At 46.0% G+C, this 12,716-nt stretch overlaps 1 protein-coding gene across 1 annotated transcript in view; it reads left to right on the top strand.

The window, feature by feature from the left end:
* Nucleotides 1–12,716, top strand: part of LOC311240898 (envoplakin-like) — a 57,065-nt gene that overhangs the window by 18,207 nt on the left and 26,142 nt on the right. The window contains exons 6-9 of the mRNA XM_084329507.1: nucleotides 4,569–4,610; nucleotides 7,657–7,818; nucleotides 9,917–10,024; nucleotides 11,154–11,249. Of these exons, the coding sequence (XP_084185633.1) occupies nucleotides 4,569–4,610; nucleotides 7,657–7,818; nucleotides 9,917–10,024; nucleotides 11,154–11,249 (408 nt within the window). The remainder of the gene's footprint in view (nucleotides 1–4,568; nucleotides 4,611–7,656; nucleotides 7,819–9,916; nucleotides 10,025–11,153; nucleotides 11,250–12,716) is intronic.

Raw genomic sequence — 12,716 nt, 5'->3', positions numbered from 1 at the left:
AACGAGAGAAGACAGAAGTCCTCGATTATGTATTGGCCACAGGCCTTGCTAAGCACACATGACCAAACAACCTTTTCTTTAGGAAAAAATTGTTTCTCAAGCGGAAAGCACAACCCCAGCAATTAAGCTGAGGGTTACATCGTATCCCCACAAACACAGTGACACAATATATTGTAACCAAACATGTCTGAGAGGAGGGGGGGAAGCCCCAGGGAAACCGGGGGGTCACCCCTCCTATCTTACCCTTGATACGACCAAGGCGAACAGACACCTCTGTTAATGTGTGAACATACTGTTCATTGTCATCACAGGCTGAGAAAAAGATTCATTCCTCAATCACATGTCACTAAGCATAGCTTTACAGGTTTAATTAACCCTCTTAGTTGTGAGTTCACCCACGGTACAACGTTACATGAACACACATGTTCTCATCACAACCAAACCAGTTCATTTTTACACACGTAAAAAACCAGTTCATTTTTACACACGTAAAAAACAACGCCGATTTACTACAGAGAGAAGCTATACCAGTGACAAGACAATTCACACACAACACGCGTCGTATCCTCAATGTATTGCAGCAACACATGTTTTGGAAACATCGTTATTACAAAACATTTAGAAGGGAAGAAAAGAAGAAGTGTTTAAAGTCCGGAGGACTCCTACCTTCACCCAGAACGCAGGCCGAGAGAACCGCAACACTGGTTAACGGGACACCGAGTTGAACCCAGCATCTCCTGCGCCGGTGACGAGGGTATGTCCGCAACGCCACCCAGCCGCCGTTCTCCATGTTGACAAAGTCCTCGCTGGCACTGGTACCCGGGTGTAGGGTCGACTAACATCCTCTGTCAAAGATGACGTCGTAGTCAGAGTGTTTAAGGCATGTTAAAGTCACAGTAACGTTTCAACAGTGTAGCATTAAGCTAACAGCCGTCCGACTGATAGCAACAAGCTAACGTTCACTAGCCTGGTGAACACAATGAGCTAGCGCCGCAGCTAACAGCTGACTGGCTAACAACAGTAGGCCACAAACTAGCACGCCAGCTAAGCAGCTATCACCTGAACTGTACACAACGACATAACAAGCCACACTTCAGACAGGCCGCTGTCCAAGTCCCTCCCCATCCTAAGAGGAAAGAGAAAAATAAATGTCAAACACAGGGGCGGCTACGTGGCGTAGTGGGCAAGGCGCTCGCCACGAATACTGGAGACGCTGGGCTTGCCTGTTCGAGCCCAGCGCTCCACATTGCTTTCAGTTTAGCTGGTCGTCCGTACTAATACACATTGGCCGTATTAGGGGGTGGGAAACTGATGGGTGGGGATCGGGCGTTGTGGACAGCGACTCCTACAGGTCGGTTGGTGCGCCTGCGCAGTAGAATCAGGAAGTGTCGGGGGCAGCGTGAGCCTCCCACGCGTTACTCCTCGCCACTGAGAGATCGCGCTGTGCAGGTGAAAAGATGCGACTGCTGTTACCTCAAGTACCGGAGGGGACTTGTGCTATGTATGACTTAGTCCACATTGCAGCCGGCTTGTGGGAGGCAAGAAACAGCGTTTGTGACAGGGGAGGGTTGAATTGGATGATACGAAATTGGGATGGGAGAAAAAATAGAAAAATTAGAGAAAAAGTGGATAAAAAAAAAGAAATGTCAAACACAGTTTTCAACTGTGATTTCCAGACATACAGCGGAGCCAGCCCAATTCCCATCCGGGCTGCAGCCGACTTTGAGCATGGAACTCCCGATAAAGAAGATCCTATGCCCACATTTCCTCGTTAGGGTGTACTTCCACATTTATGTGAAAGATGGGGCCTGCACGGGACAGAGAAGCATCCGCTCGTCCAGAGAATCCTGGGTTGATTGATTGATTGATTGATTGAAAACTTTATTAACAGATTGCAGAATGGGTACAATACAGTACAGCTCAATACACACAATTGTTAAGGGGATGCAGACCAGAGAAAGACTTTCGTCTTGTTTCCACCAGGGTCCCCCATTTTCAATTCATCAGGACATATATGACATACATGACATACAGATAGTCAGTACTGCTACATCTATACATTTATGACATACCAGATTTGCAAATACAGTACTGTTTGTGATACAGAAGGAGTCAAGAAAAGGGAGTATATACATTTGACGTAGAAACTGTACATTGGAGGAGGTTGGGTGGGGGGGGTTGGGTACACTGGGATATTGACAACCATACTGGGTAATTTACATTGGAGGTGGTTGGGGGGGGGGGGGGGGGGCACACTGTATAAACAAGCAAAACTGTACATTGAGGGGGGGGAGACTCTGTACAAACAAACAAAATTGTACATTGGACTATTGACAAAACCATACTAGGTAAATGACATTGGAGGGGGTTGGGTTAGGATATTTACAGGGGCCAGTGTTGAATTGCAGTCTCCCGTAGGTGTCTCTTGAGAGAGGTTTTGAAAGTGGGTAGTGATCCACATTCCTTTACAGCTTTGGGTAGGGCGTTCCACATTGATGTGGCATAATTGCGAAACGTGTTTAGTCCCTTATTTGAGCCGAATCTGGGTTTAACATGATTTGTGGAGCTCCCTCTGGTGTTGTGATCGTGGTATTCACTGACCTTTGGGAAGTATTTTGCCATGTACATGGGTACCTTGGTCGTGTAGTGTATCTTGTAGACCAGGCCCATTGCAAGTTGCTGTACTCTGTCATCTACTCTAAGCCATCCTAGGTTGTCAAAGTGGGCAGGGGTGAGGTGGGTTCTAGGAGTAAGGTCAAGCAGTAGTCTGACCAGTTTGTTTTGAGATGTTTGTAATTTTGTTTTTAGCGCCTTTGAGGTGCTTTGGTACCATGAGGTGCAAGCATAGTCGTAGTACCCCTGAATGAGTGCTCCTGCCAGAGTCTTCAGGGTATTCTTGTTTACCAGAGAGGAGATCCGGTACAAGAATCGAGTTCGTTGGTTGACTTTTTTTATTACATTGGATGCCATTTTGTCACAGGAGAGATTAGCCTCTAGGATGGAACCCAGGTAGGTAATTTCATCTTTCCTTGTGACAATATTGTCACCCACTGTAACTGAGAAGCCGTCGGTCTTGCTGAGTTTGTTATTTGAACCGAAGAGAATGGACTCTGTTTTGCCCATGTGTAATGATAGTTTGTTATCAGCGAGCCATATGCAGATTCTGCCTAGTTCCGAGCTGAGGGTTTTTTCAACCTGTAACTTGTTCTTGTCAGAGACCAGCAGGGCTGAGTCGTCCGCAAACAGGAACAAGTTGCAGTCACAAGCTGACGACATGTCATTTGCATAAATTAGGAACAGTAGCGGTCCTAGTATGCTTCCTTGTGGAACACCACAGCTCACTGTGAGAGGGGGGGATAGGGTACCGTTTACCTGCACCATCTGTTCCCTCCCCTCAAGGTAGGATTGCATCCAGCTCACTGATAGACTATCAAAACCAATTGCTTTTAGCTTGTCAATCAGAATGGAGTGATTGACCGTGTCAAAGGCCTTTTGTAGGTCCAGCATGACCATGCCGCAGTATTTGCCTGCGTCCACCTCTTGTTTGATGTGGTCATTCAAATAGAGAAGGCATGTGTCAGTGGAGTGGGATGTTCTGAAGCCAGATTGGAATTCGTAGATTAGATTTTTTTCCGCTAGGTACTTTTCGACCTGTTCGTAGACTATTTTTTCCATGACTTTCGAGATGGAGGTGAGAATAGAAACAGGGCGGTAGTTGCCTGGGTCTAATTTGCTGCCCTTTTTGTGCAGAGGGGTCACCCTCGCAATTTTGAAGTCCTTGGGGACGGTTCACCAGGTCCTGGTCGCGGCCCACTAGGCTGACCGTCATGGGCGTCAGACCAAGATCCTCCGTCCGCCGCTTAAGAAGCCGAGCAGAGGACCCCAGTCCGGGGTCGGTGTTCGTAAAATTGTCAGCTAACCCCCATAGCATAAGCAGACAACCAGTGCTCTCAAGCAAAACAGTACTTACCCCACCCTGGAAGCAACCGCTTTCTCACAACAGCTGGTGCTTCCCACAGTCCAGCTGTATGGCCGGAGGGTCAAACCCATCCAGCCGCAGCAAGGAGGACTGCAGTTGGGGAGCATGTCAGCGGCGCGAGCCCCTAATACGAAAAAGCCGGTGGAGGTCAGAATGACCATCATCTTCCAGACACTCCAGTGACGAAGACAATATCGCCGTATTTTCTCGAAAATAGTGAGAGAGAAAATAAAGATATAATGTCAACGTATCTCCTTGTTCTTCTGTTTTCCTTTCTCCAGCTAATACTTTCTTCCTCGCCAAGTGATTGGTATACAGGCACTATATTGTGGATAAAATTTGAGAAGGAGATGAGTGTGTGGCCCCACCCCTGCTTATGTAGGCAGCAGATGGGGGTGTGGTCAGACGGATGTTGGTATGTAAAGGTACATTTTGAAATGTATTCAGTGCATATCCACTGAAGCGAGATATATGCATTATGATGCTGAGCGGAAGCTAGCATGAAACAGAACCCTCTATAGTGTGGTAGTGAAAGGGTTTATATGGCTAAATAAATGAACTAAACACAGTCCTGCTTCTTCATCTGCAGGAGGAGTACGGTCTCATCAAGGACAAATACGCCAGACTGTTGGTGAGTAGGTGTGTCTGTAGGAACATGGTGGCAGGGGGGGCGTCAGAGTCGATTGTTGTTGACCGTATTCACATGGCTGGCCATTATGCTCTCATGTCACCCTGGGTGGAAAAGGAATCCCAACCTGAGCGTGACATAAGGACAAAATGTCCACCGTGTGAATATGATCAATAGACCCTTGTGTCATGTCTCCTCTCCAGATTATGACGGCTCTGTGTTGACTGTCCTACGCCTGGCATGTGTATCTGTGTGTGTGTATTTGCTCATACATGTGCATGTGTATCTGTGTGTGTATTTGCTCATACATGTGCGTGTGTATCTGTGTGTGTATTTGCTCATACATGTGCGTGTGTATCTGTGTGTGTATTTGCTCATACATGTGCGTGTGTATCTGTGTGTGTATCTGTGTGTGTATTTGCTCATACATGTGCGTGTGTATCTGTGTGTGTATTTGCTCATACATGTGTGTGTGTATCTGTGTGTGTATTTGCTCATACATGTACGTGTGTATCTGTGTGTGTATTTGCTCATACATGTGTGTGTGTATCTGTGTCTGTATTTGCTCATACATGTGCGTGTGTATCTGTGTGTGTATCTGTGTGTGTATTTGCTGATACACGTGTGTGTGTATCTGTGTGTGTATCTGTGTGTGTATCTGCTCATACATGTGTTTGTGTCTCTGTGTGTGTATCTGTGTGTGTATCTGCTCATACATGTGTGTGTGTATCTGTGTGTGTATCTGCTCATACATGTGTGTGTATCTGTGTGTGTATCTGTGTGTGTATTTGCTCATACATGTGTCATACATGTGTCTGTGCATCTGTGTGTGTGTATCTGTGTGTGTATCTGTGTGTGTATCTGTGTGTGCATCTGTGTGTGTATCTGCTCCTACCTGTGTGTCTCTGTGTGTCTCTGTGTGTGTATCTGCTCCTACATGTGTGTCTCTGTGTGTCTCTGTGTGTGTATCTGCTCCTACATGTGTGTCTCTGTGTGTCTCTGTGTGTGTATCTGCTCCTACATGTGTGTCTCTGTGTGTCTCTGTGTGTGTATCTGCTCCTACATGTGTGTCTCTGTGTGTCTCTGTGTGTGTATCTGCTCCTACATGTGTGTCTCTGTGTGTGTATCTGCTCCTACATGTGTGTCTCTGTGTGTGTATCTGCTCCTACATGTGTGTCTCTGTGTGTGTATCGGCTCCTACATGTGTGTCTCTGTGTGTGTATCGGCTCCTACATGTGTGTCTCTGTGTGTGTATCTGCTCCTACATGTGTGTCTCTGTGTGTCTCTGTGTGTGTATCTGCTCCTACATGTGTGTCTCTGTGTGTCTCTGTGTGTGTATCTGCTCCTACATGTGTGTCTCTGTGTGTGTATCGGCTCCTACATGTGTGTCTCTGTGTGTCTCTGTGTGTGTATCTGCTCCTACATGTGTGTCTCTGTGTGTGTATCGGCTCCTACATGTGTGTCTCTGTGTGTCTCTGTGTGTGTATCTGCTCCTACATGTGTGTCTCTGTGTGTGTATCTGCTCCTACATGTGTGTCTCTGTGTGTGTATCGGCTCCTACATGTGTGTCTCTGTGTGTGTATCTGCTCCTACATGTGTGTCTCTGTGTGTGTATCTGCTCCTACATGTGTGTCTCTGTGTGTGTATCTGCTCCTACATGTGTGTCTCTGTGTGTGTATCTGCTCCTACATGTGTGTCTCTGTGTGTGTATCGGCTCCTACATGTGTGTCTCTGTGTGTGTATCGGCTCCTACATGTGTGTCTCTGTGTGTGTATCTGCTCCTACATGTGTGTCTCTGTGTGTGTATCTGCTCCTACATGTGTGTCTCTGTGTGTGTATCTGCTCCTACATGTGTGTCTCTGTGTGTGTATCGGCTCCTACATGTGTGTCTCTGTGTGTCTCTGTGTGTATCGGCTCCTACATGTGTGTCTCTGTGTGTCTCTGTGTGTATCGGCTCCTACATGTGTGTCTCTGTGTGTCTCTGTGTGTATCGGCTCCTACATGTGTGTCTCTGTGTGTGTATCGGCTCCTACATGTGTGTCTCTGTGTGTGTATCTGCTCCTACATGTGTGTCTCTGTGTGTATCGGCTCCTACATGTGTGTCTCTGTGTGTGTATCTGCTCCTACATGTGTGTCTCTGTGTGTGTATCTGCTCCTACATGTGTGTCTCTGTGTGTGTATCTGCTCCTACATGTGTGTCTCTGTGTGTGTATCTGCTCCTACATGTGTGTCTCTGTGTGTGTATCGGCTCCTACATGTGTGTCTCTGTGTGTCTCTGTGTGTGTATCTGCTCCTACATGTGTGTCTCTGTGTGTGTATCGGCTCCTACATGTGTGTCTCTGTGTGTCTCTGTGTGTATCGGCTCCTACATGTGTGTCTCTGTGTGTCTCTGTGTGTGTATCGGCTCCTACATGTGTGTCTCTGTGTGTCTCTGTGTGTGTATCGGCTCCTACATGTGTGTCTCTGTGTGTGTATCTGCTCCTACATGTGTGTCTCTGTGTGTGTATCTGCTCCTACATGTGTGTCTCTGTGTGTGTATCGGCTCCTACATGTGTGTCTCTGTGTGTGTATCTGCTCCTACATGTGTGTCTCTGTGTGTGTATCTGCTCCTACATGTGTGTCTCTGTGTGTCTCTGTGTGTGTATCTGCTCCTACATGTGTGTCTCTGTGTGTCTCTGTGTGTGTATCGGCTCCTACATGTGTGTCTCTGTGTGTGTATCGGCTCCTACATGTGTGTCTCTGTGTGTGTATCGGCTCCTACATGTGTGTCTCTGTGTGTGTATCGGCTCCTACATGTGTGTCTCTGTGTGTGTATCTGCTCCTACATGTGTGTCTCTGTGTGTGTATCTGCTCCTACATGTGTGTCTCTGTGTGTGTATCTGCTCCTACATGTGTGTCTCTGTGTGTCTCTGTGTGTGTATCTGCTCCTACATGTGTGTCTCTGTGTGTGTATCTGCTCCTACATGTGTGTCTCTGTGTGTGTATCGGCTCCTACATGTGTGTCTCTGTGTGTGTATCGGCTCCTACATGTGTGTCTCTGCTCCTGCAGGACGGCTCTGAGAGGAGGGGGGAGCACCTGGCCTCCCTGTATGAATACATGCAGAGCTGCAACAAGGAGCTGGTCTACATGTCGGAACACCAGGACCGGGTCCTGAGGAGGGACTGGAGCGACCGCATGTCCGACCCCCCGTCCGTCCGCATGGAGTACGAGGCAAGTGTTCCTCAAGTTCAAGTTTCAAGTTTCAAGTTTCTTTAATAGTTGTCATACAGAAGTACAGAATACTTTTATACAAAATGCTTCTTACTGTTACGCTCCAGAGACTGTGCAAGACAAGATAAGTATGAATAAAATAACATAGTATAGCATGTAAATTAGAAGTAAAAAAAATGAGGTCACAGTGTTCAGTATAGACATATGTACAATGTTCGATGCAGAATAGACGTAACTGAGTTACCATATAATATACAATACTGTGCAGTGTACTAATACAATACTATATAGTGCAAGGCAGAAATGGGATGAGGTGCAATTTAGGTACAATTTACAGTGGGTGTACGAGTTGTAGTGCAAATCCTTTATCAATAAATATAAAGTGTGTTTGTGTGGTTTAAGTGAGTGTGTGCGTGTGGGTGTGTGTGCTGTGTGCATTTGATGGTTGTTGCATAGTGTTTATTGTTCGTTTAGCAGCCTGATGGCCTGGGGATAGAAGCTTCTTCTGAGTCTTTCTGTGCTCGCCTTAAGACTCCGGTATCGCTTGCCTGACCGCAGCAGTTCAAAGAGGCAGTTGTTCGGGTGGCTCGAGTCCTTAATAATTCTCTTAGCCTTCCCCCTGCACCGCTTGTTGTAAATGTTCTGGAGGGTGGGAAGCCCCCCTCCAATTGTGCGTTCGGCTGAACGTGTCACTCTTTGTAGTCTGCTACGGTCTTGTGCAGTGCTATTCCCAAACCAGGAGGTGATGTTGCCAGTCAGGATGCTCTCTATTGTACATGAGTAGAAGTTCCTAAGGATCTTCTGACTGACTTGGAACTTCCTTAGGCGCCTGAGGAAGTAGAGGCGTTGTCGTGCCTTCTTCACAACACTGTCAATGTGTGTGGTCCATGTCAAGTCCTCGGATATGTGGGCTCCGAGGTACTTGAAACTGTTCACTCTCTCAACCGGTGCCCCGTCGATGCTGAGGGGGCTGTAGTCCTTGACCCCCGACCTCCTGAAGTCCACAATCATCTCTTTTGTTTTGCTGACATTCAGGGAGAGGCAGTTCTCTTGACACCACTGTGACAGATTCTCTACCTCTTCCAGGTAGGCCCTCTCGTCGTTGGCAGAGATCAGGCCCACCACTACTGTGTCATCAGCAAATTTGATGATTGTGTTGTTGTTCCGCTGTGCCACGCAGTCATGTGTGTACAGGGAGTAGAGGAGGGGGCTCAGAACACAGCCCTGGGGGGCCCCTATGTTGAGCGTGATGGATGAGGAGGTGCAGTTGCCTGCTCTTACCACCTGGGGTCTGCCCGTCAGGAAGTCCAGGACCCACTGGCAGAGGTCATAGTTCAAGCCCAGGTCCCTGAGCTTGGCTATGAGTTTGGAGGGGACTATGGTATTGAATGCTGAGCTGTAGTCGATGAACAGCATTCTCACATAGTTCCCCTGCCTCTTGTCCAGGTGTGATGCTGCTGTGTGCAGCACATGGGCTATGGCGTCCTCCGTGGACCTGTTGGGGGGATATGCAAATTGCAGGGGGTCCTCACAGGGTTCTAATGGATACAAACAGGGTTCCTAATGGATAGAAACAGGGTTCCTAATGGATAGAAACAGGGTTCCTAATGGATAGAAATAGGGTTCCTAATGGATAGAAACAGGGTTCCTAATGGATAGAAACAGGGTTCCTAATGGATAGAAAGGGCTTTTTTTCTAGTGTCATACAGTATCATTTCCGTCGGGGGCACCGAAGCGTGTTTAAGCTTCGCAGTCTCAGGTCCACATCCAAGAGAACACTGGACACTGATCTCTCCACACACACACACAAGCACACATGCACACACACACACACGAACACACACTTTAAAAAACATAACTGTATGTTTTTGTATAGTATAGTTAGTATAGTATAGTTATATAATAGCATAACTGTATATTGTATAGTATATTGTATTGAAATTGAATTGAATTGAATCAATTCGTAAGCTTAGCATTGTATTGTATTTTTATCTTAGTACTTTTTATCATGTCTATTTTATTATCTATTCTATTATTATTTGTATTTTTGCACAATCGTGACCCTCGTTCGCCCTCGTTCTTCGTCCCCCCCGTGCAGAAGTTCAAGAACAACGGACTGCTGTCACACGAGGGCGAGACCACCAAGCTTCAGGAGGACGGAGACCGTCTCGTTCAGATGAGACACCCTGCTACCGCCACCATACAGGTACACACCTCACTACTGACCAGGCAAGACACCCTGCTACCACCACCACACAGGTACACACCTCACTACTGACCAGGCAAGACACCCTGCTACCACCACCATACAGGTACACACCTCACTGCTGACCAGGCAAGACACCCTGCTACCACCACCACACAGGTACACACCTCACTACTGACCAGGCAAGACACCCTGCTACCACCACCACCACACAGGTACACACCTCACTACTGACCAGGCAAGAGACCCTGCTACCACCACCATACAGGTACACACCTCACTGCTGACCAGGCAAGAGACACACACATCTATTGTACCGTAGCTACATTAGACGCTAAACTAAGCTAAACTAAATTAAGCTAAACTAAACTAAACTAAGCTAAACTGAGCTAAGCTGAGCTAAACTAAGCTAAACTGAATTGAACTGAACTTAAAATTGATTTAATATAATTTAATGTCATTGGATATGTAAGTATGTAGAGTATATATGTATGTATTATGTATCCTCTTCGTCTAGTAGTCCTTTGCCGCCGAACGTTCTTGTCAGAACAGTCATGTCTATCAGCAACCTTTTATTCCTTTTGTCTTTTTTTGTTTGTCAGTTTCTTTGTTATAAATAGATTTGGGGGGAAATTAAAACGAATATAACACGTCGTACATGTAAATGTGAAAATATGGTAAACGAACAGTTTGTCATACTAACTCAATTGGCAGAGTTAGTGGGTGGAAGTCGATGGGTGGTAATCTGGACGTTGTGGACAGCGACTCCTACAGGTCGGTTGGAGACGCCTGCACAGCAGAGACAGGAAATTGCGGGGGTAGTGTGAGCCTCCCACACGTTACACCTCGCCAAAATGAGAGTCCGCGCTGGCAGGTGAAAAGATGTGACAGGCTGCCTCCTCGTGTACCGGAGGGGACACGTGATGCAAGGCTTCTATCCTCCTCCCTACAACCGGCCAGTGGGGGGCATATGCGAGCAACGTTCAAGACAGGGGAGGGAAGAATTGGCAGGGTGGAATTGGGATGGGAGAAAAATTGAAAAAGAGGAGAAAAAGTGGATACAAAATATTTAATCAAAATAAGTCATTATTTCCCTTGACATTGTGACCTTGTACTTGGTGACCCGCAGGCCCACAGAGAAGCGGTGCAGGCGGAGTGGCAGAGCTTCCTCAACCTGTGCATCGCCCAGGAGACACACCTGGACAACATCGAGGACTACAGGAAGGTCAGCACGTCCTCCAACCTGCACTTGAACCCGTTCACTACTTTTGTGTGTTCCATGTGATCTGGGCGTGGTGGAGGATGAATATCATTTTGTTTTTTATTACCCTCTGTACACCGCTTTGAGGAGGGCTTTATTTGAGAAAATTCAAATTGTAAATCCGGATTTGTTTTGGCATTCTGAGACTGAGAGTTGTATATGTTGAGTTGTTTTTTTGTGGAGGACATCTTCAGTTTTGCAGGATTTCTGGAGAACGCATGGCACTTGAGACAACACACACTATATCCTATATAATTGTACATGAATTCCTCTTGTTTCTTTGTTTACATACATTGCTTACAGCTTGTGTTATATTACGTTTTATTGTATTTTCTTTTTCTTGTGGCCATCTTGGTCTATATGTCATTTGTCAAGTAATTTGTCAAGTATACTATTTTATACTTATTTGTCTTGTAAGCCCATATGGGCTGGGCATAAACCTGTATGTAAGACACGAAAATAAAAAACATCAAATCAAATCAAATCAAAAACCACACTACAGAAGGTTAACCTTTCTGTACTCACTCAATTCATCCAAAGGGACCTAAACATCTACTGTGCATACATCTAATTAGCACCACACTCAGTAGTACTACTTTATATATTTTATACCCAGTTTAATCACCTGTACATTGTATATTACTGTTGCACTTTACTGTTACATTTGCACTCTGGTTGGATGCCCAACTTCTTTTCGTTGTACTGTATTTGGGCTGTATAATCTAATAAGAATTATTTTATACATTATAATTTGTGATAGACAACTACTGTTTGTACCCTAACCCTAACGCCAAAGTATGTAGCCTAGACTGGAGTCTGTGATATAGGGAACCTGATAAATCAATCATAACTTTATATTGTGTTTATTGTGTAAACTATCTAATCTAATCTAATCATATATAATCTAATCTAATCTAATAGTGTTAGATTATCGTGTTTCAGCCTTCTCGTTGATTGTTATCAGGCCCCACCTGCTGTTCCGTGAAGTCTCTGCGTTGTGTTTATTTATTTATTGTTGAGGCAATCGTTCGGTGTAATTCTGTCCTCCCACGCGCTTACTGGCTGAAACACTGTTTCACTGTCCCCGTTAATGCATCCGGACAAAAATGTACTGGAGTCGTCGTCTCATATCAGAAAGGAGGATGTTTATTTGCATAAACCAAGGTTCTCGTACAGAATGAAACGAATTGAAAGTCTTTAGAGGTATAAGAAAGCTAAAGTTCCATCTCTCTCTTCATAGGTGTTATCTCTCCTATAGCTTCCCGCTTGCGGCCTATCTCCTCGTGGCTTCCCTCTCCCCCTCTCTGCTTGATGTCGGTCCGTCTCGCTCGCTTTCCAAACTCTTCTGCCCTGCTCGCTTTCTAGTTTCTACCACTGTCTACTGACAGGTTCGTTATCTCGCTTTCATTACCTAGGCGGTAACGGCTCTCT

The sequence above is a fragment of the Notolepis coatsorum genome (genome assembly GCF_963971535.1).
Source record: "Notolepis coatsorum genome assembly, chromosome: 14".
Classification (NCBI taxonomy): Eukaryota; Metazoa; Chordata; class Actinopteri; order Aulopiformes; family Paralepididae; genus Notolepis; species Notolepis coatsorum.
The sequence above is the reverse complement of the archived record's forward strand: the minus strand, read 5'-3'. Positions and strand labels throughout refer to the sequence as shown.